Source organism: Mus caroli, unplaced genomic scaffold (genome assembly GCF_978045245.1).
Source record: "Mus caroli unplaced genomic scaffold, Mus_caroli_1 scaffold_11, whole genome shotgun sequence".
NCBI lineage: Eukaryota > Metazoa > Chordata > Mammalia > Rodentia > Muridae > Mus > Mus caroli.
In genome coordinates, this window is record NW_028227266.1 from 121080902 (window position 1) to 121103464 (window position 22563).

At 50.0% G+C, this 22563-nt stretch overlaps 1 protein-coding gene across 1 annotated transcript in view; it reads right to left on the reverse strand.

Moving 5' to 3' along the window:
• Positions 1-6313: 6313 nt before the first annotated feature.
• Positions 6314-22563, reverse strand: part of Ano10 (anoctamin 10) — a 173635-nt gene continuing 157385 nt past the window's right edge. The window contains exon 13 of the mRNA XM_021172147.2: positions 6314-6903. Within this exon, the coding sequence (XP_021027806.1) occupies positions 6838-6903 (66 nt within the window). The 3' untranslated portion in view covers positions 6314-6837. The remainder of the gene's footprint in view (positions 6904-22563) is intronic.

Consider the following 22563-nt stretch of genomic DNA (forward strand, 5'->3'; position numbering starts at 1 on the left):
GCCGAGTCTGTGTTCCTTTTATGAGACATGCCCAGTACAGCACTCGGATATGGGGTTTGCTTTCTGTGGGCCCTGCATTCCTATCACTTGGTAGAGCTGAAAAAAACAGTCCTATCCACCGGTGTCAGGTGGCTCCAGAGAGGCCTAGAATACTATCCAAAGGGCAGCATTTCCTTTAAACCGTCTGGACAGAAGGAATCCAGAACTTAATTCTGTTTCATCTGCTTGTCCTCATTTGGCTGGTTCCTACTTTAGCAAACAAAGCCATTAGAACTGCCACACGCCCCCACAGTCTGTTTGTGTGTCCGCACGTGTTCTGCCCTTCATTTACTGTGGTACTAAGGTCTGCCCTCTCCCTGGCAGCCATGAAGCCTGTCGTAGTCATTGGCAGCCACTCTAGCCAAAAGCTGTCCCACCTGCAGCCCACTTCCTCACATTGCTGGCACACTAGGTCCTCTTACTGCTGCATCCTGGCTTGGTCAGCACAACCTTCATTTGCAAAATCCAGAAGACAGATCTTGGAGTGACTTGAGAGACATTCTCACGTGGTACACTATTTGACTGTAACACAATTCAGTCAGTTTTAGAGCATTCAATAGTTTGTGTAACTATTTCCATAATCCATTTTCACACATCCAAAACAAGGTCTTGTGGCAAGATCAGCTTGCTTTTTCCTCTGCTTTCCCACTGGTCTTCGGCAGTCATGGCCCAGGGTCCCGCATCAGTCCCGGGAGAGAATTTGCTAAGTCGGGTTCTTCCAGCTAGAGATAGGCCATCTTTCTAGACTCCTCTTCCTCCCTGCCTCAGTGAGCTGACTCAAAGTTGACTTAACTAACTGGTGCAGACGCAAGACCATAGGCCAGCAAGCCTTCCAGACATACCTATATCTCCCCCAGGCATACACCCACCACCTCTGACTCAATACCTAGATACATCTAGCCAGCATGTCACTCTCCCAAGCCTTTGGAATTCTTCCTGTCCTGGTGGTACTCGCTCCTCAAATGGCAACGTCAGAAGTTCTACGAACAGGAATTCTTGGTAGCGGCCTGTACTGGTTGCTTGTCTCTACCTTGGCTGACAGTTTAAAGGAGGCATGCTATGTTTTGGCTCGAGAGTAAAGTCCACCATAACGGGGAAGGCATGGAGATGGGAGCTCGGGATAGCCATAGATTGTCCTGTTGCATCTAGAGTCAGGAACCAGAGTGTGTGTGCTGCTGCTCAGTTCTCATTTGTCTGGCAGTTAGGGTAGGTTTGTCTACCTCAGCTAATCTTTAATTCCTCACAGACCTCCTCCTCCCCAAGGCTAAATCTAGATAATCCTCTCAGGTAAGGACAGGATTGTCTCCTAGGTGATCCTGGATCCTACTCCGTCCCTTGCCAGCTTGGTATCTAAACACAGCACATCTACCCCTTCCTTCCCTGAGACAGACAAGTTTGTGGCTGTCTCAATGCAAACTGCATTCGGTCTAACTTCAGAAGCCCCAGAGTCTTTAACAGTTCCAGCATATCTAAAAAGTCCTGAGCCCAAGTCTCATCCGAAATGCAAAGCCGTATCTTAGCCATGAGCACCTGTAAAATGAACAAGCTTCCAGCACACAATGGTTCAGAGTAAACATCTCTGTACCCAGAGAGAAAACAGGTGCATTGCCATCCTGAGCACAGCACACTCTGTTTTCATAGGACAGGCCCTCCATGAGGTTGGGTCTTTTCCCTAGGGCTTCTTACCAGGGGCACTGGTCTCCTTGGTGCTAATCTCCATAGCAACAGCAGTGCTGGTGTATGCATGCTCTTTGGGACTTTTTAATTTGCTTGAAATCTTTTCCCCCATCAAACTGAATTTTAAAGATCTTCTTGCCTAGTTTTTTGCTCATTTTTCACGGTGGGTATGTAAAACAGCAGTGTGGAATAGCTATGTCTTAGCTTGAATGGTCCACTGTCTTGAAATTTCTTCCATCAAACAAATCAGTCCACTTAAGTTCATCTCAAGATCTTGGGAGATGGGTGATGGGTGATCTTTGCTAGAATATACTTTGAATAGCATCTAGCCCAGCTCCTAAGGAAGCCGTGTCTCTGGAACTTCATGAGGGGACCTCCACTGCCTTCATTTCTCTCTGTATGCCTGTCTTCCAGGTTCCTTCCAGAATGACCCATCGATCCCTACTTAACAGGATTTGAGAGTTTTTCTGGCCCAAAGTTCCAAAACTCACATTTCTCCTGGAAAATAGTCCCAAAGGCCTCAGACCCACACAGATTGATCATGGCAGTGAGCCTACTGTTCTGCACTAATGTTGTTGCTGAAATAAAATATCTGATAAAAGACAGTTTGAGAGGAAGGCTCATTTTGGCTCGCCACCCTGGTCATGAAGCCAAGCCAAGGCTTCACGAGCTTACGACGGCAGTGACGTTGCATCTGCCTGCAGAGTCAGGAGGCAGACAGCAGTGAATGTGGTGCTCAGCTTGGCTTCTAGAAGATTCTATATTCTGTCAAGTAGAGTCAAATTTCCATCCCCCACCCTCTCCCTTTCCATCCCAGCATCCTTCCGTGACTGAGTGACTCTTAGCCTCTGTGTCGGTCCTGCCTGAACCTCTCCTGCCGGCACCCTGGTCTTTGACTCCACCTTCACTCAATGAAAGTTCCCCCGGGGTTTTCTACTTCTGTTGTCTGTTCTCTACCCAGAAATGTAAGAGATCCATTTAAACTAAACCAGAGAAGTGGCTCAAAGGCCAAGAGCACTGCCTGCTCTTACAGACAACCTGGGTTCAATTCCCAGCACCCACATGGCAGCTCACAACCGTCAGTGACTCCAGGCCTGAATGATCCAATACCCTCTTGTGGCCTCCTTGGGCAAGGTACACATAGTGTACAGACATCCTGCAGGCAAATACCCCATACACGCACAAATAAATAAATCATTACATTGTGTTGTTTTGCAAGGTGCTTAATTTCCAAGTATGGGGATTTCCCGTCTCAGTCCCTGCTGAGTTTTCTAGCTGGATCCTGTCTTCTCATCAGAATACGATTACTCCAGTCTTTTTAAAAATACAACACTTGTTTTCTGAAATGATGTGTAGCCTGGTTTGGTAACTTATTTTGTGTGACCGCTGGGTGTCCTTCACCAGTTGGTTTTCCACGCAGCTCTTCTCTGCCCTCTGTCGGCTCGCCTGCCCCACTTTGTCCTCTGTCCCCTGTCAGCTCGCCTGCCCCCTTTGCCTCCTTACCAGTCCTTGAGAAGCTTAGAGAATCGGGGACAGTGGCCTCCATTCTCAGCCCTGGTGCCCACTTGAACCAACCTGGACAAGACTCTCCTGGGGTTAAGGAAAGTATCTTCCTTCCATTTTGTGGTGGGAAAAGAAGTGTGTTCCCAAACTGAAGACAGGAAGCCCAAGGGCACGGCTACCCTGGCAAACAAAGGATCCAGATTGTCAGGTCTCCTTCTCCTCAGGCCACCCTTGGATGGAGCATGAAGGCAGGCATCATCTGACCATTGGTGGGAGCACTGCATCAGGCATGGCCCCATGGGGACGGGCCACAGGGTTCCTGTAGGGACTGTGTTGGCCCTCACCTTGTGGCCTTTCTCCTTTCCCCTGGATACTTGTTTCCCTACTAGAAGAAGGCAAGAGCTGTGGGGATTAAGGCTAGGAACAGGATGCCAGATGCTGGGAGGGGAACCTGTGAGATGGAGTATAGAGCAGTGAACACAGTCCAGATAGCCAGCAAAGGGCAGGTCACTCAAGTTCTGAATACCTGCTTCCTTGTCTATCCAATGAACCCAGTGAGATAGAGAAGTGAGGGGCGGGGGGGAGGGGGGGACCATGGCTTTCTGCCTCAAAGCCTGGCTGGGCTTCTTTCAACACTGGTTTTATCGTATCCAAGTTCTGAGATTTTTTGAGCTGCTATGAGGGAGTTAACAGTGCCACAGACAAATGATTACAAACAAGAATGGTGTGGGGGAGACGTCCCGTCTGAGACCCAGGGCCACCAGCACAGGTCTAGCCTGTCTCAGGCCCACCATGGGCGCTCTGGTCTGAAACACTGAAACATGAGGCAGAAAGAGTTCCAGTGAGAGGTGTGGTGGGAGGTGCCCGGGGGTGGGGGAGATGTCTGGCCGTGCGTGTCAGGCCATGGGAGTTTGACTGCCAGGTAACTTGGCCTGGAGCCAACCCCGGTGCCATCCATTTCTACCGACAACCTGTGAGACTCGTTGGCAGTTGTATCTCACACTTGAGGGAAGCAAGTTTGAATTGCATGTGGTGGGGGAAACTAGTCCTTAGTTAGGCAAAGTGAGGCCCAGGCTCCACAGCATCTGGGTCACTGGGTTTGGTCTGCCTGTATCTAGGATCCAGAGCCTGGGACCCTGCGTACCGCCCTGCCATCTGCTAGAACCTGCTGGTGTGAGGACTTGGACACTGAGGTAGCTGTCCCTAGGCACACTTATCTCCTGGCTGCATCCGGACTCAGCTGTTTCACGTCACATCTTGCTGGGAAGCCAAGGTAAACCCTGTGGAACAGGCTTATGTGTGAGTTCCTCATGCCTGGGGCTCTTGTCCCACGACTGGCCTACATGGTGCGCCTCGCAGGGACTTCTGTGAAAGCATCTGCATGGCTAGGAGAGCAGTAGATGTGGAGTACCCTGTCACTTCCCAGGGTGCATCTGTCCTTTTCCTCCTTGGGCCCTTGCTCTGAGCAATGGGCTGTACTCCGGGCTTTCACAGGCCTCCCCCTGCCTGACCATGGTACCACTGTCCTGGGTACTGACTCCTGGTACTTTTTTTTCCCAGTCAGGTGGGGACTGACATGTTGACTGAGTCTGTTAATAGAACTGGGGACCAACTCTTGGTATTTGGAATGGGCAAGAAACCAAAAGCAGAGGGTTTCACACAGGTGATCCTCTGGGCCCAGGGAGAATGGCAGAAGCCCTGAGACTCTATGGTCTCCTTAGCCCAGGAATTCAAATGGGACCCTTGACCCTGCCTCCTGGACCTCTTGGGTGTCAGTCATCACAAGGACTGAGGGTGGTGTTGGAGACCTTAGTAAAGACCCTAAGCTCATAGGGCAATGTCATGGCTGGTATGTAAGGGCCAGCAATACGGAAGCTGTCAGTGACCAGGACATTACAGGGAATGAGGTAACGTGAGCAAGCAGGAAGGAAGGAAAGGACCTGGTGGGATGGCACCTTCCCAGGTGCCTTCCTCAGTCCAGTGACAAGGGACAACAGGATGCAGAGCAGCTAATGGGGCTACAAACATCTGCTTTCACCCACACCACAGAGTCTCGAAAGGCTGCTGTGTACCACCTGCTCTGAGTCCTGGGAACACGAACACATGGGCACAGTGCCAGCCCTCTCAGAGCCTCTCAGCCATCACCTGGTGCATTCCATCCCATACCCATCTTCTCCTGTGGCCACAGGCCCAGGGGAGGGTCCTGTTCTCTCTGGTGGCAGAAGTGGGGCATGTGGAAACTGCAGTCGCCAGTTCAGGGAAGCCTGCTGAACTTGCACAGGCAGCAGCTGGGACCACTTGTGGGCAGACGGGCCGATAGATTTAGACGGGGTAATCCAGGAGTCTCTGATTCACAACCAGCTATGTTCCTGTGACTGCTGCCCTAGCTTAGACTCTGTGGGAGCCCAGGAGGCAGGGCCAAGGGTCCTATTTGAATTCCTGGGCTAAGGAGACTATGGGGTCTCAGGGCTTTGGTGGCTGCCCATATGCTCTTTAAAACATAAACCTGATCTAGAAAGTTCCATTAGGAAGCCAACAACTACTGTGTAATCATGCCTTGCAGTACGTCCTCCCAAGTAAGGGTGAGGACAAAGTTCAGGGTCAGAGCTTCTAAAAACAAGTGATACTGGGCCAGCTGTGGCCTCTTCTCTGGGTAAAGTGGGCAATCAGGAGTGAACCACTGAGCTGCATGGAGCAGGCTACCCAACCTCCTGCTAAGGAGGATGAACCTAGAGCCTGCCATCTAAATAGCTGTCAGGATGGCTTACAGGGTCCAGCAAGGGCATCAGCTTCCATCTTTTTAGAGCTGGCTTCTTGGGCGAGCTGTCATACCTGCAAATCAGCATACACTGTAGGTTCAGCTAGGGAGGCAGACAGCACCGCTGGCCATACACCATTCTGTTGCAGGTTACAGCCCATACTGGGCCCCCTGAGGTGTCAGAGCATCAGTGTCCCTGAAGAACCTGGCCTGGCTGTAAGCTTTGGGGTTCACTTCACTCCTGATCCCCATCTCATTGCTGCGTATGTCACAACCTCACCTGGAGGGTGGGGGTGGGACAGCTGAAACATTTGCCAAGTCTTGGAGAAGCAGGAGTCAGAGCCAAGGGCTGCCTTTAATAGCTCAGTTGCAAAGTGTCAACACCATACAGAAGCAAGGAGGAGATTCAGGTGTGCCCCCACTCCCCGACCACCACTGCCACTGCTGCCTCAGCATGGCTCCCACCATGGGTATAATGGGCACAGACACTAAGCCACCACCCCATAATAGGGCCCCTGGGGTTAGAAGTGACTGGCACCTACTGTGAATGTCATGTGGAAAGCTGGTGACTCTTTAGGGATAAAGTTCAAGGGCAGCTGAGGCTCCTGAGCAAAGTGATGAAACAGCTGGAGGGTGTGTGCGGCCCTGGGAGGGTCCGGGTGAGAGGCACCAGGGAAAGAGATACTGAGAGAGAGCCTCAGCCACTTTTCCCACAGAGCTAGACCTTGGTTGCCTGCTGCATCTCAGCCACTTCACACAGCCCAGCATCTGGGCTAAGTTCAGGCTGCTGTCCCCTCCCTGTGCAGGTGTGATGCAGGTGTCCCTCAGCACTGGGCACAGGACGGCCAGCATGGTGCAGCTCAGGTAGCTTCCTTCCCATCTTCCTGGTACTCCTCCTTCAGGTTTTCTGCCACCAGCTTCATTTGCTGTTGAGGGAATACAGAATATCAGGTGAATCCCGAGAGTCTACGGGTGGTACTGGCACAGCAGAGGCTCCGTTCTGCAGACACCAGGCAGAGGTCGGGAACCCCAGGAAGGAGATTGCCCCTAGGCCACTGCCCAAAGCTTACTTCCTGTGTTCCTTACCTGCTTAGAAAGAATGATTTTTATAGGTAGAAATGCTGCTGTGAGCCCAGAATACAGGGGCCTGATGAGCCTCTGGCTTTTCCCTGGATGGAATGGGAGGACAGGACCCCAGAAAAGACAGGACACCAAAGTAAGACCAAGTCTTTACTATGTCCCTATGAGGTGAGTGACTAGAAAATTTGGCCTTGTGAACCTAGGCAGCACATCTATGCAGAGATGTGTCTACCACCTTCCTCAGTTGCTGCCCCACAGACAGTGCTGCCACCCACATACCCCATATCCTCCCTGGGGAACACCTTGGGACCTACCTGGGAAGAGCTGGAGAAAGCTCCCAGTGTCCCTCCCTCCCCTGTCCTACAGATCCCAGGCATGTCTCCCAGTGGCACTGGAGAGCATGGCTTCTTCTGAATACATAATCTGGAATGTAGCTTAAAGCAGGGGTTTCCAATAATGACCATTCACCTATGAAAAACAAACAGTGCTAGCCTGCATGTACCAGGTTGTCCCCCTCAGGACCTGTGTGTCACACAGGTAGAAAGGCCTCTTCCAAGGCCATGAACAGGACCCCGTCTCTGCTTTGACAATCTATGAGGTGTAAGGCATCTCAGCCTACTGTTCCTCAGAGCCAGCTCTGTTTTCCTCCATGTGACTCAGGGGTGGCTGTGGAGTCTAGCCCCATTCTACATCTATGCAGGGGAAGGTAGAATGGGGTGACCAGTTGGCCAGATCAGGAAATATTTTTGTGCAAGGGCCTGGGCCACTAGGTAGACACCAGAGTTGAGGCTGGCCCAGGGCCATCCCTGCCAGGGCCCCACAGCTATGATGTGTCCCCAGCAGAATGGTGCAGTTGGTTTGACTTAGTCCACAAACCTGCAGAAACAAGCCCCAGCATTGGTCACACCTTCCCTGAGGTAAGACCCTCGTCTGTCACAGCCCATAAGGCCTGTTGGCTACTGCTGTGAAACTGCCCCAGTCAAGGAAACTCAAACACTGCAGCTCCAATTCACCACAACCTTGACAGCTGACATCCCTGAACAACTATGAAACTTTTAGACTCTCTTTATGACTAAAAGCATGAATGGTCGGGTATAAGCATCTATCTCCTGATTGACAAGTAACACGGAAATAAGACTTGACTTAGAGAAGTGTTGAATCTAGGCAGACCCTGGCGTTTCAGGCAGGGAGAGAACTGGGAGAGAACTTGACTTAGAGAAGTGTTGAATCTAGGCAGACCCTGGCGTTTCAGGCAGGGAGAGAACTGGGAGAGAACTTGACTTAGAGAAGTGTTGAATCTAGGCAGACCCTGGCGTTTCAGGCAGGGAGAGAACTGGGAGAGAACTTGACTTAGAGAAGTGTTGAATCTAGGCAGACCCTGGCGTTTCAGGCAGGGAGAGAACTGGGAGAGAACTTGACTTAGAGAAGTGTTGAATCTAGGCAGACCCTGGCGTTTCAGGCAGGGAGAGAACTGGGTAGCTTCCAAGAGTCTTGTGAGGTGCAAGCTGCTCCTTGTGTCTATGCATCGACACTGGGAGCTTCATGGTGCAGATGACCAACCAGACAAACAGTCACGGGACATGCAGGAGTCCACAGCTCTTCTAGAAGAAGCTTCCTCTGGGATGGAGTCCAAGGTGAATGGGATTTCTTCCCAGAATGACCGTGCCCTAAGTGGCCATTGTCCCTATTTGACCTTGTAATTGCTGTACCCGTGGGGGTATCCCTCAATGTCACTTCTTTTTTCAAGGTCAGCTCGGGCTCTCCTGAAGCCTGCCTGGCTCAGGATAGCCCTAAGGTACTAGTGGTGTCTGAGGTCTCAGGGCCATGTTGCTCTGCTGTGGCAGGATAGGAGGATGTCAGGTACCATGGCTGTCTGACCTTTGCCTGCCCTAGAGCAGGTCCATGAGCAACGGAGCTAAGTGGCCCAGCCAGCTGAGCCAAGGTCACTCCATTGTGACTTTTGCCTCGCTCTATGGATGGTCCTTCAGGACGTTCTCCCTCATTGGAGATTCCTAATTGAGTTGGGTGGTCCTAGCTGAAGGGTATCCCAGGGTTACCGGCTCTCCAGTTTCTCTTCAGCAACTCTGACCTAGAGTCTGGGGGGAGGAGGAGCAGAGCCACCCCTTTAAACATCAACTGGGCTCTGGAGACTCTGAAATTAAAACCTGCATAAACATCAGGCAGGAAAAGATAATAGAGCTGACCTTTCCCTATAAAATAGCAGCTGAGTGAAGAGAGAATGGAATTTGTTTTTAAACTTGTGACTCATGCTCCAAATAGTCCTTTAAAAGTGCAGTTGGCTTCCCGTAGCTGGGCCCCTCTTTCCCTGTGGGGAATACAGAAGGAGCTGAGACTTCACGCTTCCCAGACCTGGGGTGGTTATGGTGAATCCTGTGGCCTCAGCTCCTTTGGCCTCCATCACTCATAGCAGACTCTCCCTAAGCCTACCCTCAGAGCATCAGGACCTTCTGTCAGGAGCATTGGAAACTTGCTTCCTAGACACAGAGGTTGCCCAGCTTTAAATCTCTCAGCATCTATGCCAACACTCTGACCCCAACAATCACATTCTGAAGGAATCTGACTGATCAACCCCAGGTGGCCAGCTCAGTGTCCTTATGAGAGAAGCACGCTGATAGCCTCGTGGCCTCTGTTCCTTTGGAGCAGAGTCCTGTGCTAGATGGAACTGGTTATCTGGTGTCCGGGGACCCTGAAGGATGTCTCAAGGTGGTTTGTTTAGTTGCACTGCATCTGGTTCCCTGAGGCTTTCCAGGAGCGGGATAGAGTGATCCCAGTTCATACTCACTCACCGCTCACCTCAGTCCTGGTTTAACTGGTCTGGGGTGTAGCCCAGACAGTGGACTTTCGCAAGCTCCCTAGGTGGTTCTAGCCTGCACTGAGGTAGAAAGCCTCCTCTGATGGAGGAGGTAACAGGAAAAGCCAGGGGACCTGCTCTGTCTGCCCTGCCTCCTCTGCCTGCCCTGCCACTACAGCATCCCCATGAATGTTACTTTCTCAGAGATGGGGGAGTGGCTAGTTAAGCCACTGGTTTGAGGGAATGCAGCTAGACATGAAGACCATGAGAGATGTGTCCAGTGCTGCCTGGCTCTCAGGATTCAGTCAGAGCCACCTAGGCTGTTCTTAAATATGCACCATGATCAACCATCCCTTACAAGGACCACAGTGCTGTGCATTTGTCTCCTAAACATGTCACAAAATGTGCTAGGTTCACTGTGCTTGGAGACTCAGAGCTCCTTGGACACTGTCGGTCCCATGAGGACTTGATGACATATGGGGTGGCCTACTGAGTTTCAGATCTATTGATGTGCTGTGACCAGATCCAGGGCTTTGCCTCTAACAGACAAATGCTCTTCTGCTAAGCTATAGCCCCAACCCAGGCTTCTAAAGTCAGATGCAAAAGGATGGGAAAGTAAGTTAGCAGTTGCTCAGCCACCTGAACCCTCACAAAGAAGGTTCCTGGACGCGGCTGGACAGAGCGGCTCTGATGCCAGAGGCCAAGACTCTGGGAAGCAGAACCTCACAACAGATACAACCTCCAGAGCGTGTCAGAGAGCAGAGGTGGAATGAATTATCCAGATGTGAAAGACAAGGAGAGCAAATTTAACCGATTGCTGAATCTGGTCACCACATTTTGGAACCACCTAGACATGGTGGGCCAAGTCAAGGCCCAGGATGCACTGGGACAGCTACCACTGGGTAGGCTTTGACTTCCAGCTTCTAAACACAACCTGCCTTAGAGGCTCCCCTTTCTTAGAGGAGTGGGGTGCAAGAAAATGAGCTTGTACATGAAGGCAGAGGACCTTGAGGAGAAAATGACCTCTTTACAGGCTCTGCACCCCCAAAACAGACATGAGGTTGGAGTGAAGGGGTAGAGCTCTGTGCCTGGCACCTGACTTGCAGGCTGGTCAGACAGCAGTAAGTTCCTCCCAAGAGGCCACTTGGAATCAAAACCACAGCTTGTTTGCAATGAGTTACGGGCTCATCATGCCAGCCACCAGGCCTGTTACCTGGATGCCTACAGGCCTCAAGTGTGGCTCGGAGAGGTGGCGGGGCAGCTGTCTGGGCTTATCCCTCCTAACCATGTCCCAGTGGCTCCCATGATTCCCTCTGAGATAGGAGGCTAGTTTACTATTCTACATCAGATATCACAGACCACTTTGTCCACCTAAGGCAAACAGGAGTGGCCTGATGTTTCTTATGCCACAAATGCACAGTGAGCTTAGGTGACGCCAGGATCACCAAATTCTGATGAGCTGTGTGTCACAGGTCTCTGCAGTCACCACAGTGAGAAGCCAGTCATCCTTCCTGATCTTTGTCATTTAATTAAGTAATGGTTTCATCTTAGCTTTTCACACACGGTACTTTGACCACATTCGTCCCTGCCATTTTACCTCCTCGGACAGCTCCAACAGCAGACACTCCCCCCTTCCCTAGCAACCTTTAGTAAGTGCCCTTTGTGGTCAACTTCCATTCAAATGTGTTCAGAGGATCCTACCTGGCCATAAGAGAGGCAAGTGTGTGTGTGTGGGGGGGTGTTGATTGATTTGGGGTGTCTTTGCAATAAGACAAACTGTGTCCTCTGAGTACACTTTTTGGGAAAGCCTGCTCCCCATTTAATATTTTATGCCTGTGCATAAGATTGGATGTTCATATGATTAAAATCAGATGCATCATGGGGAAGGACATGCTTACCGAGCAAAAGCTTGCATAATACAAGCCTGTCAATCAAAACAAGAGACCCACCCATATACACCCCTTAGCAACCAATTCCTCCTCTTCTCCTGGACCCATAAAAAGAAACCCTGTTTTAGTTGGGGCTAATGAAGAGACACTATGACCTCGGCAACTCTTAGAAGGAAAACATTTCATTGGGGCTGACTCACAGTTTCAGAGGTTCAGTCCATTATCATTGTTGTGGAAAGCATGGCAGCGTTCAGGTAGACTTGGTGCTGGAGGAGAAGCTGAGAGTTCTACATCTTGATCCACAGGCAGTAAGGAGGGGACTGTCACACTGGGCAAAGCTTGAGCATAGGAGACCTCAAAGCCAGCCTCACAGTGACACACTTCCTCTAACAAGGCCACACCTCCTCATAGTGCACTCCCTATGGCCAAGCATTCACACACACGAGTCTACGAGGGCCAAACCTATTCAAACCCCCACAAGCCCCAAACACTAACTGGACTGTGTTGCTCACAGAGCCCACTGCTCTCCTGCAGGTAACTGAGCTGCACTGCTACTGTTCCTCTGGATGCAGTCAGTCTGTCTTCAGGTCTTGAAGATGCTCCCAAGACTCTAAACTTTCTGGTCCAGACAGAAGCCCCCAGTACCTCTCCTATTTTCCTGATTGCTTTTAGAAGCTGGACTCTACTTTCAAGAGAAATGTGCACCTTTCTTTCTGTGTCTGATTGGTTAATATGAGGGTTTTGTTTGTTTGTTTGTTTTCAAGACAGGGTTTCTCTGTACAGTCCTGGCTATCCTGGAACTCACTCTGTAGACCAGGCTGGCCTCAAACTCAGAAATCCACTTGCCTCTGCCTCCCAAGTGCTGGGATTAAAAGCATGCGCCACCACCACCCGGCTTAATATGACTTTTAATTCTATATTATCCTGCAAATGATAGTATAGAATTAAATATTGCCCCCCCTCTATCTTCTGCCTCTGTCTTTCTCTCTGTCTCTCTCTGTTTCTCTCTGTCACTCTGTCTCTCCGTCTCTCCGTCTCTCCGTCTCTCCGTCTCTCCATCTCTCTCTCTCTCTCTCTCTCTCTCTCTCTCTCTCTCTCTCTCTCGTGTGTGTGTGTGTGTGTGTGTGTGTGTGTGTGACATTTTCTTTATCTCTTCCTATTAGCTCCCATTACCTGACTGGTGTATGCGTGGCTGTGCAGGTGTGTCTACTGTATGCTGACTGATTTCTTGAGGTGTATGTTTAGGAATGGTATCTAATTTTAGTCTTTTAAGGTACCTTAATGCTGATTTCATAGTAGCCATACTACTGAGCATTCCTTCAAGTGTACTGTAAGAGCCATACTCCCCAATCCTGGCCTGTGCTTGTTGTCTTCTTGATGACAGCCACCCTGAGTGGGGTGAGATGGAGTCTGTCTGACCATTTCCAAAAATGGTCCTGATGCCAAGTTCACTGGCCTCTTCTCACTGCTTTTAAGGATAGAGATGCCTCTGAACTGATAGCAGTCTGATAGCAGCGGCTTCTCTGTTTCAACCCCATGCTTTGTAAAGCTGGAACATTCCAGGACGGCACCTCTCTCATGTGAAGACAGCTATCTTGTGTGAAGATCTCATGTGCTATCTCATGTGAAGATCTGCTCTTTGACAAAGAGATTACTTTCATACTTTGGGTTAAGTCAATGTTGTCATCAAGGCCAGTGTGGTCAAGATTCACTGGACTGCATGGAAAAGTTTCCAGGCAGAAGCCACAGCGTCCAGGTCGCTTTTCAGATAGATGAACTGATCCGTATAATAGCTACTGGACTAAATGCACCTTCAAATAACCTGTCCTTCTCCTAACATTATTTCTATGTTCTGCTGTGGAGCCTAAACCAGCAGACAGAACAGGAGGAGGCAGGCTGGTTGTTACCCAGCATGGGACTCCTGGTAAAGATGCAGCTGTTGCCTGCAATGACCTGAAAGCCATCTGAAATGAGGACATGGATGAAGTGCTTCAGGAACACACAGCCAGGTTTTGCAGAGTGATTCTGTCACTGAGCAAAGCCCATGGAAGACTCAACTTACATGTCCTTAGGAAATGAAATGAAACTATTTCTCAGAGTCATTTGGGGTCAGACAGTTGCAGGCCACACAACCAAATTCTGGGAGTCTTTTTTTTTTTCCTTTTGAACTAAGTATCCCAGATTAGTATGCGGCAGAGCACATGGATGTGTGGACCTTCTTACACAGCCTCAATTCAAAGGTGTGACAGAAGGGAAGAGAGCCGTGCCTGGTGAGCGACTGAAGGAAACATACTTCTCTTCTAAAGGAATGGGCATCAGTACCTGTGTCCTTGGCTCACACAGCCCAGTGGTCCAGGCAGGCAGGAAGTAGTGGCCGATCACATAGCAAAACATGATCCAGAAAGAAAGGGGACAAAATCCCATCAGTGTGACTCAGACCCCAAGCCTCAGCACCCTGAGAGGACCTCCTTCCAAACAGCCCTCACAGGGTACAAAAGACACATATAAAATACACAGGAGCAGGGACTTCTGCCGGACTCCCTGGAATCTCAGTTTTCAGGGATGGGTCTCATCCTCAGAGAAGTAGGATTCCACAGATACATGGTGATATTTTAACAGGAGCTGTGAGAAACTTACAGTCCCTGAGAATTCTGAAGGCCCCTCAGAGTCCACGCACCACAGACACAGCTGGAATGTACCCCAGCTCCCTCCTGCATCTCTTCTCCCAGTACTCTGTGCCTTCCCCTTGGTCCTCCAGCTGGGGAAACTCAGGGCAGGGCCATATGCAGAACACTTTGGGCCTCTGGATTTTCTCCTGGACCAGCAGCTGCAGCCCAGCTCCAGGGCCCCCTGAGTTCTTTGTCTACGCAGAAGCCACTGACCCCAACTGCTCCCTGAGAACAGTGCCTGAGCCCAGGCCAGGCACACTGCGCTCTCCCGGGTCACACTCTGTGTCCTTCTCCCAGGGTGCCTGCCACCAAGCTGATGACCTTCTCACTCCTGAACTGTAATCCAGAGTCAGAAGAGAGTCAATGGGGACTGAAGAGGACGTCTCATCAGTTTCAGCTGCCTTTGCTCAGCGCCTCCCTTCCTTCCACAGGTGGCTGAGAAAGTTCGCCTCTCCGATTTGTCCACGTCCCACTTCCTAGGGTGGAAGCTTCAGTGGAGGAGAGCCATGGTGGCGGGGATTGCACATGCTCTCAGGGCAATGTTCTACGCTAAGAAGCAAAAGTGCAAGGACCACCCGAGGATGCTCCACAGACGGTGAGGCTCTCATGGACTGTAAACGTGCATCCCATCTACAATTCTCTTTTAAGTAGGTTTTCCAGAATGCTTAAGAATGTTTTCACAACTTAAATTTTGGTATTATTTCAAATTTAAAAACTGCCGACAAAATTCAAGGAGTCCCAAATCACACAGATGTGCCAGCAGCCTCACCCCCGTTTCCTGAACCAGCTAAATGAATCACAACCTTTCACCCCTACGCAAGTCAGTGAAGAATCATAAAAACAAGCCTTTTCCTTATACACCCAAAGAAACTGTTAGCTTAGTGATTTTCAACTGTGAAATAATGATTGTTTTCCTGCGGTCTCATGCTTTCCAAACTGCATCAAAGTGACAGAATCCAGAACATACAACAAAATAAGACAGAAGCGAAGCTAAGGGAGGTAGCATACTCCCATATATCCAGCACCAGGGAAACCGAGGCACAAGGGTGGAGAGTTCAATGCCACCCTGGACTAGTGTGACCCTGCCTCAAAAACAAAACAAACAAAACCAAAAAACAAACAAGCAAAAACAAACCAAACTAACCAAACACAAAATAAATTCCAGACCTTAAAGTCCCTCTGAAAAAAGACACAGGAAAACTGTGACCCCCTAAACAAAATTCTCTCAGGGAACAGCCAGAGCATTACAACAAGAAGGCGGCTCTCCCCAGCTAGGTGGGTCAGGCATTTCTCATGATTCTCATGACCATCATGACCCTGTCCCCATCCCTGGGGTTCAAGCTTTTGTGGAGTCTCCTATCCTCCAGTGAGTTAGACCTAGCCATTTACTTTTAACTAACAGAAAGTGAGACGCGGGTGCATAGTGGGTTTGGAGACACTGGGCCATGTCCTGGGCCCCACCAGTCTCCAGGCTACCCCTTTTCTTCCAAGGAAAATGAAAAGATATTTCTGTCCGCAGAGGTTGCTTTCTTATCTCTAGTTCCCAAAGCCTCTTCAGTTCAGCTCCCGCCTTATCAATCCAATGAAATGGCTCCGCATAAGGTAACTCCCCTATCATGGCCACACTATATAAAAAAGGGTCTCTCTTGACATTCACCTATGTTACAACAGCTCTGACATTCTTACACCCTCCCCCTTTGAGACTTACTTTGCAGTCCAAGCTGGCCTCAAACACAAGATCCTCCTGCCACCACCTCCTGAGTGCTGGGGTTACAGGTATGTGCCAACAGGCCTAGCTATCTGCTGGAGACTCTTTCTGCCCTGGGCTGTGAGGCATGTCTTGCAGGCTCACACTCCTCCAGCAGGCCCTTAGAAGATGGCCATCTCTCAAAAGCCAAATCTGTTTCTCTTGTCTCCACAGAGCTCTGATGATAGAATGTTCTAGCCAACACCTGCAGCTTGCATAATGCAACTGGGGGCCTGGATGTCTAGTATGGCTCCTTTCTATGTCAACAGCTGCAGATAGTGGTGCTCCTGGAAGCAGCTCTAGATGCCTAGGCCACCTGTATCCATAGTTTGCCCCCTGGTGGTGAGAGCCCAGGATTCACACTGCCAGGTGCCTTCTCAATTGCCTCACAGTTAGGACATGAATGAACTAGTCACTAGATCCTGGATAATAGTTTTTAAGGTTTCCTTTCCTCTCTGCCTTTGGAGATAAGTATGTGGTGCCTGGAGCAGTGGCAGCTACCTTGAGACCATGATGAACAACCATGCCAAGGATGGCAGGATGTGAAAACAGAAAATGCCTGCGTAGTTCTTAAATGATGTTGCTCAGCTGCTCCCCAGCCCTGGGAGGTCAGTGTGAACCTGTTTCCAGTCAAGTTCACATCATCATGATCTTGACTCTTTATATGGAACCACCCAGAGCTATTCCAGGCTGTTGAAGCCCTAAACCTTCTCATTCTTCTGGAAATGACTAGGCATTCTCTCCACTGAGCTGTAGGCACAATTCCATTGAGTGGGCAGGCCTGTCTGGGCACTGTGCTGTCCCTGCCCACATCCGGACTTGAAAGCCGGCAGTCATGCTGCTGGTTTCTAACAAGCCCACTCTGGGTTCTCTCAGCACCTGCATACTCAGTACTATTTAGCTTGGTTTAGGATCCTAAACTGTGCTCTTTGTTGTCCATTCCATGTGGCTGTTTTTCTTCCTTAGCCAAAGTCTTAACCTTTGACACAAGAGGTCTCCAGGTCCCCCCAGTTCCTGCAGTGCTAAGTGTTTTGGGTTCTCCATAGTGAGCTAAGCTGCGCTGGGCCGCGGGTTTGTACGCCTTCCCTGGTCCCTCGTCAGGGTCACAGGCTGGAGCTCTTTCCTGTCTTTATTTCAGTGGCAAGGAGATGACGCTCAGCTCAGCTCAGCTCAGCTCAGCTCAGCTCAGCTCCCTCCTCACACTCACAGCCTCACCAGCAGGCAAAGCAGCCTCCAAGAGCTGGAGACAGGAGCAAACTTCCCACCACACTCCATCTGCACAGGAAGGGAGGTTGCTATGGTCATTACTCTGGCACACTGGCTCTCAAGTTTGGAAATCCCTGTCTAGGAGGCAACTCACTTCCCACTGGGCCTTTCTTGGGATCTTCCTCTGGTCTCTGCCCTCAGACAGGCAGCCTCTGGTGGTCATCCCCAGGCTTCTTCCAGCAGGGCGTAGTCCTCTCCTCCTCTTGTGCTCAGACTCCCCGTAGAAAGCCAGCTGCTCTAGAGTTCTCTCTTCCCTGTATAGAATTCTCCCTTGGCCTCTTGATCTTCAGCCTTTGCTGTATGTTTCTGTTCCTGGCTTTCTCTCTGAACTTTTTCCATCTTACAGGGGAATACATGATCCACTCAGAACAGTTAAGAGGCTATGTACCCCCTTCTGTCAAGATTGGCTAAAACTTCTGGGAAATAGTTAGCCAACCAAGTCCCCGTGTTCCCCATGTTGTTAGTTTCCTGCTAAAAGTCTACATTTCTCAGCTTTTCTTGTGAACTACAGAAGCTGTTCTCACTCCTCTAAGGGGCCACATCCCATCACACACACACACACACACACACACACAGAGAGAGAGAGAGAGAGAGAGAGAGAGAGAATACAAAATGTTCCCTTGCTGTAAATAAACACAGACCCTGCTAAGGGCAGACCAAGCCTCTCTTTTTCTCAAGAGGCTTCAATATGCTTCCCATGCAACGAATGTTGGAGGGTGGGTCACAGGACAGATGTGTGGGGAGGGCTGTTGCTCAGCTCCCATGTTTTCAGTCTTTCCTCTGTGGATTTCAGGGAACTGAAGTCTGTGGGAATAGTCTCTGCTGGGCTTCCTTCCGTTCCCACCAGTGCAGAGGGCAGAGGCAGGGCAGTAGCCTGAGATGAGGCCCAGGGCAGTGGGGGTGGAGGTGGTGAGCTCCAGAGAAGCTTCTCTTGACCCAGGCAGATTCCTGTAGATCTCTCTGTCTTCCTCCACTCTTCCCTTCCTTTGCCCTCTCTCCTTCCTTCCAACCGGATCTTACTATGCAGTCCAGGCTGGCTCTAAACCCTGATCCTCCTGTCTCCACCTCCCCAGTGTCAGGATCTCTTCCTTTGCTTGTGGCTTCTCAGAACACTCATAAGATTTGAACACTGGCATAACTGATTCTATGTGCATCCAAGTTTGAAAATTCTATCTGAATCTTTCTGCTACAAGGTCTCAAGATCTGACCTTATTTCCTCTAGAACTTGCATTCAGGGCATGATCCCCCTGGGGATCACGTGTGGTTTTGTGTTGATTTCCTGCGTACTGACATCCAGTCCTTCCAGAGACATCTGCCAGATCATCACCTGCTCACTCACCTGCAGTCTTTGTGGTCACAGGCAGGTCTCTTGCTGCTCTGACTTGCCTCCTCCCCCTCCACCCCCAAGTTGTCTTCACTATGACTTCACTACACACCCTGAAAACATTACCACTAGTCTCCAGTTTGTTCTTCTTTTTTAGAGTTTGGCTATTTTTAGGTCCTTTATTTTCCATGTCAATTTTAGAAACAGGCTTATCAGCTTCTACAAAAACACAGATCAGAGGCTGCCAAATTTCCCATGACAACGCTGGACAGTTAACACTTTTCCGATTTCCATTACAGGAAGACTCTGCTGTTGTATGAAGGGGCAGACACATGGCCAGCGATGACGCGCAGGTCACAGTCCAGGCTCCTGGTCTCCCCTGCAGGTTGACTTTCCACATACATGGTTAGTTATCTGGGAACAAGGCCCTGTGCTTCTGTGCACATGCCTTATGTGTCTCTCCTCTTCCTTTCTTAGCTTGACTCTCCTGTTGGTCCTCACAGCAAAGGGCCAACAGTTACCTTCTGCTAATGAGAGCACCTACAGATCCACCACTGATGTCCTGCTAAGAAAGTCCTGATGTTGGTGGGTATCTGTTACAAGGGCATACAGTTACAAGGTCTGAAACATTGATGCTTTGGGGTGGTGTCTTTGTGGTTTGCCAGGTGGGTCAAAAGAGGGGCTCAGCTAGGAGTTACTTCCTACTAAGTGGCTAGCCAGGCTTTCCTGAGTGTCCTCTCAGCTCCCCATAAATTCTGAGTTTTCTATCTGCTACAGGAATGATACTGGCTAGTTCTGCATGCCAGGTGTGGGCCCCTGCTCCTGATGGTTCGTTCCCTGGTCAGTTTCCTCACATGCACATACCCTGCTGGACACGAAACAGGTCCTTGGTGGACCTCTGGTGCTTTCTCTGCACCCCATTCTTCCGTGGTTCTGCCTATCCTCAAGCAGCCTTGGACTCCCTGAACCCGCTTTTCAAGGTGCCAATCTGTGTCCAGATAGATTAATGGACCCACCTGTCTGTGGGGCACTGGGCAGGTGGCAAGCATCATTTTAAAGTTAATGACAAGATCTTGACATGACTTTAGTACTCCTGATAGTTACCTTCCTGGAAGTAAGTGTCAGAGGTCAGGCTATGCTGGCGCTAATGGATAACTATCAGCCTCTTCCTTGCTGCCCTAGCTGCCTTGAAAACAAGGACTGTCAGTCAAAAGCTGGGCTTCCCTTGTTTTGACACCAGCCATCTTGAACATTACACAGTCCCTCAAGAAAACCACATGATAGCTACGCTGAGCACAGCAGCTCTGGCTCAGCCGGGCAGCCTCTGTTTGCACTAGACATGTTGGGGGTCACAATCTCCAGTGAGATCTAAGACACTGTAACCAATTCTTCCTGGGGACAAAGTGGGGCACCTAGAGAGGCACTGCTGTGAGGGGTGCTAAAAGTCAAAGATTGTGATTGGTGTAGACACAAACCCTTATTTGCATATGAGACATGCTATAATTGCTATAAACACAAACCCTTATTTGCATATGAGGTGAACCTGGCATTTACCTGCTCCTGGGAGTGTTCTGCAGAAGGCACTGTGTGAGGAGCGGGTGTGGCAGCAGTCCCAAGATGGTGCCCGGGACTGCAGCTAAGTCTTATGACTTGCACCTGACTTCCTCATACACCTGAAAATAAGCAACGACCATCATGAGAGCTTCGCAGGTGCACCATGATGCTGGCAGTGTAAACAAGTCCATATTTGGTGGAGACATGCCCCTGCTGCCCTAATTGGCTGAAGCTGCAGTGCCTGGTGAGGTGATGTGGCCCGCTGTGAGTGGATGGGGGCTGAGAGTATATAAGCAGACCTCCCTGGGTCTCCGGGGTGCCCGTAGCAGCATCGAGGCATTCCTGCAATAAAGGCTGTTGAGAAGAATCCGACCGTGTTGTGTCTTCCTTGCTGGCCGAGGTGGGCGCAACAGCACTGCCCCCTCCTAGTAGTTCAGGGCCACGACTCCTCAGCTCTGGTTCCTACCAGCCCTATGTGCATCCTTCTAGATGACTTAGGTTGTTAACTGACAGTACTTTTGTTTTCAATATCCTTATGGCTTTATGTTTTCATACATTTTCCCTTTTAAAACAGGACAGCTTTTAGAAGAGGGCCCCTTCCCTTACCCAGGAAAAGCTAGACTAGAGCTTCTGGAAGGATCCCAGCAGTTGCCAGATCCCCAAGTTGCTCTAAGCTAAAGGTTTCTTCTAACTGAGGGACACTGGCACTGGAGGGGGAAGCAGGGGCAGTGTTAGGCCAGAGTCAAAGTGCAGTGCTGCTTAAGGAGTTGAGCCACAGTCTGTCTTGCCCAGAGGCTCTACTCTTCTTAGCCATCTTTCAGGATGCCTCAGCCTGCCTGCCAGCCTCTTGGAAGGGAAGTGAACCTGAGTGTGTATTTTAGTACCAAGCTAATTGCTAGTAGAACAAGAGTTTAAAAGCCAGACTGAGAGACTGGCTTGCTTTTTAAAGTATCAGGATTACTTCCATGGCTCACACCTCTCCCCTTCCCTTTTGTCTTCTTTCTTGGTTTTGTTTTTTCAAGCAAGGTCTCAGTATACAGCCCAAGCTGGCCTCATACTTGTGGCTCCCCTGCCTTAGGCTTCCAAGAGCTGAGATTGCAGGCTTACACTCCTGTGAAGCAAACTGTAGCTCCAAAATTTCTCAAGGGATTGAATAAATAAAGGCTTGAAAAAATGGTTAAGATCTGTGCCATAGTTTTTAGCTGCAAACTGACCCAAGATGTTGTTCTAACCTGAAACAAACCCAAGCTCCTATGTGTTGCTTGGATCCTCTGGCAGTTGTTTCTAGGTCCCCAGTGCTCTCGTCCATTGGCGAACTCTGCACTCTGAGGCACAAGTTCTCACGGGTGTGGCGGGATCCTAGGGAAACAGACTGCCATCTTGGGAGAATCGGTGAGTTGCCACAGTCCACAGATGGGCAGAGAGGTAATGTAAGGGTGGCCACCTCCACCAGGAAGTCTATGAAAGGCGAACATGGGTGTCTCAGCTCAAGTTAGAACTCACACACCACTGTGGTACGTGAACGGGTGGGGCTTTGGAGAAGTGACTGAGCCATCAGGTGTTGGACCTTCATGAACAGGATTAGTATTCTCATAAGACAGACTTGATGGTTGAGGATACTGCTAAGTGCCAGGGGCACAGTGCTTGCTTCCTAAGCACTCGTGAGGCCGGAGGCCCCTAATTCACAACAATGCACACACAAAAGGGAGAGGTCCCCCTCTGTCTTCTGTTTCTGACTCTCTTTCTCTGCCTGTCTCTCTCTCTGTCTCTCTCTCTCTGTCTCTCTCTCACACACATACACACACACACACACACACACACACACACACACACAGAGACTGAGACCTAAGCAAGCCCCTCTGCCCTCTACTATGTGAGCTTGCCCTGACAGGGCTCTGTGTTTGAATGAGAGTGTCTTTGAGGCTGCAAGTCCTCACCAGATTCAGAGTCCAATACTGCATTAATCGTGGCTTTCCTGGTTTGTAGAACTGTAAATGCCTACTGCGTATAAGTTACTCAGAGTAAGGCATTTGCCAAACGCTGAATGCACAGAGGTTGTGTCCCACTGACCTTCTAGGAGCTGATTGTGTGGTGGCTTATGGACTCCTCGCTTTCCCTCAGCTCACAAGAAACTGGCAAATTATTCCTCAGCACATTTTAATCTTTAAGCTTTTGTTCAAAGCTAGAATTTTAGCCTAACATATACGGTTGTCACTGCCTAATTACTGACAAATTCATATGACAC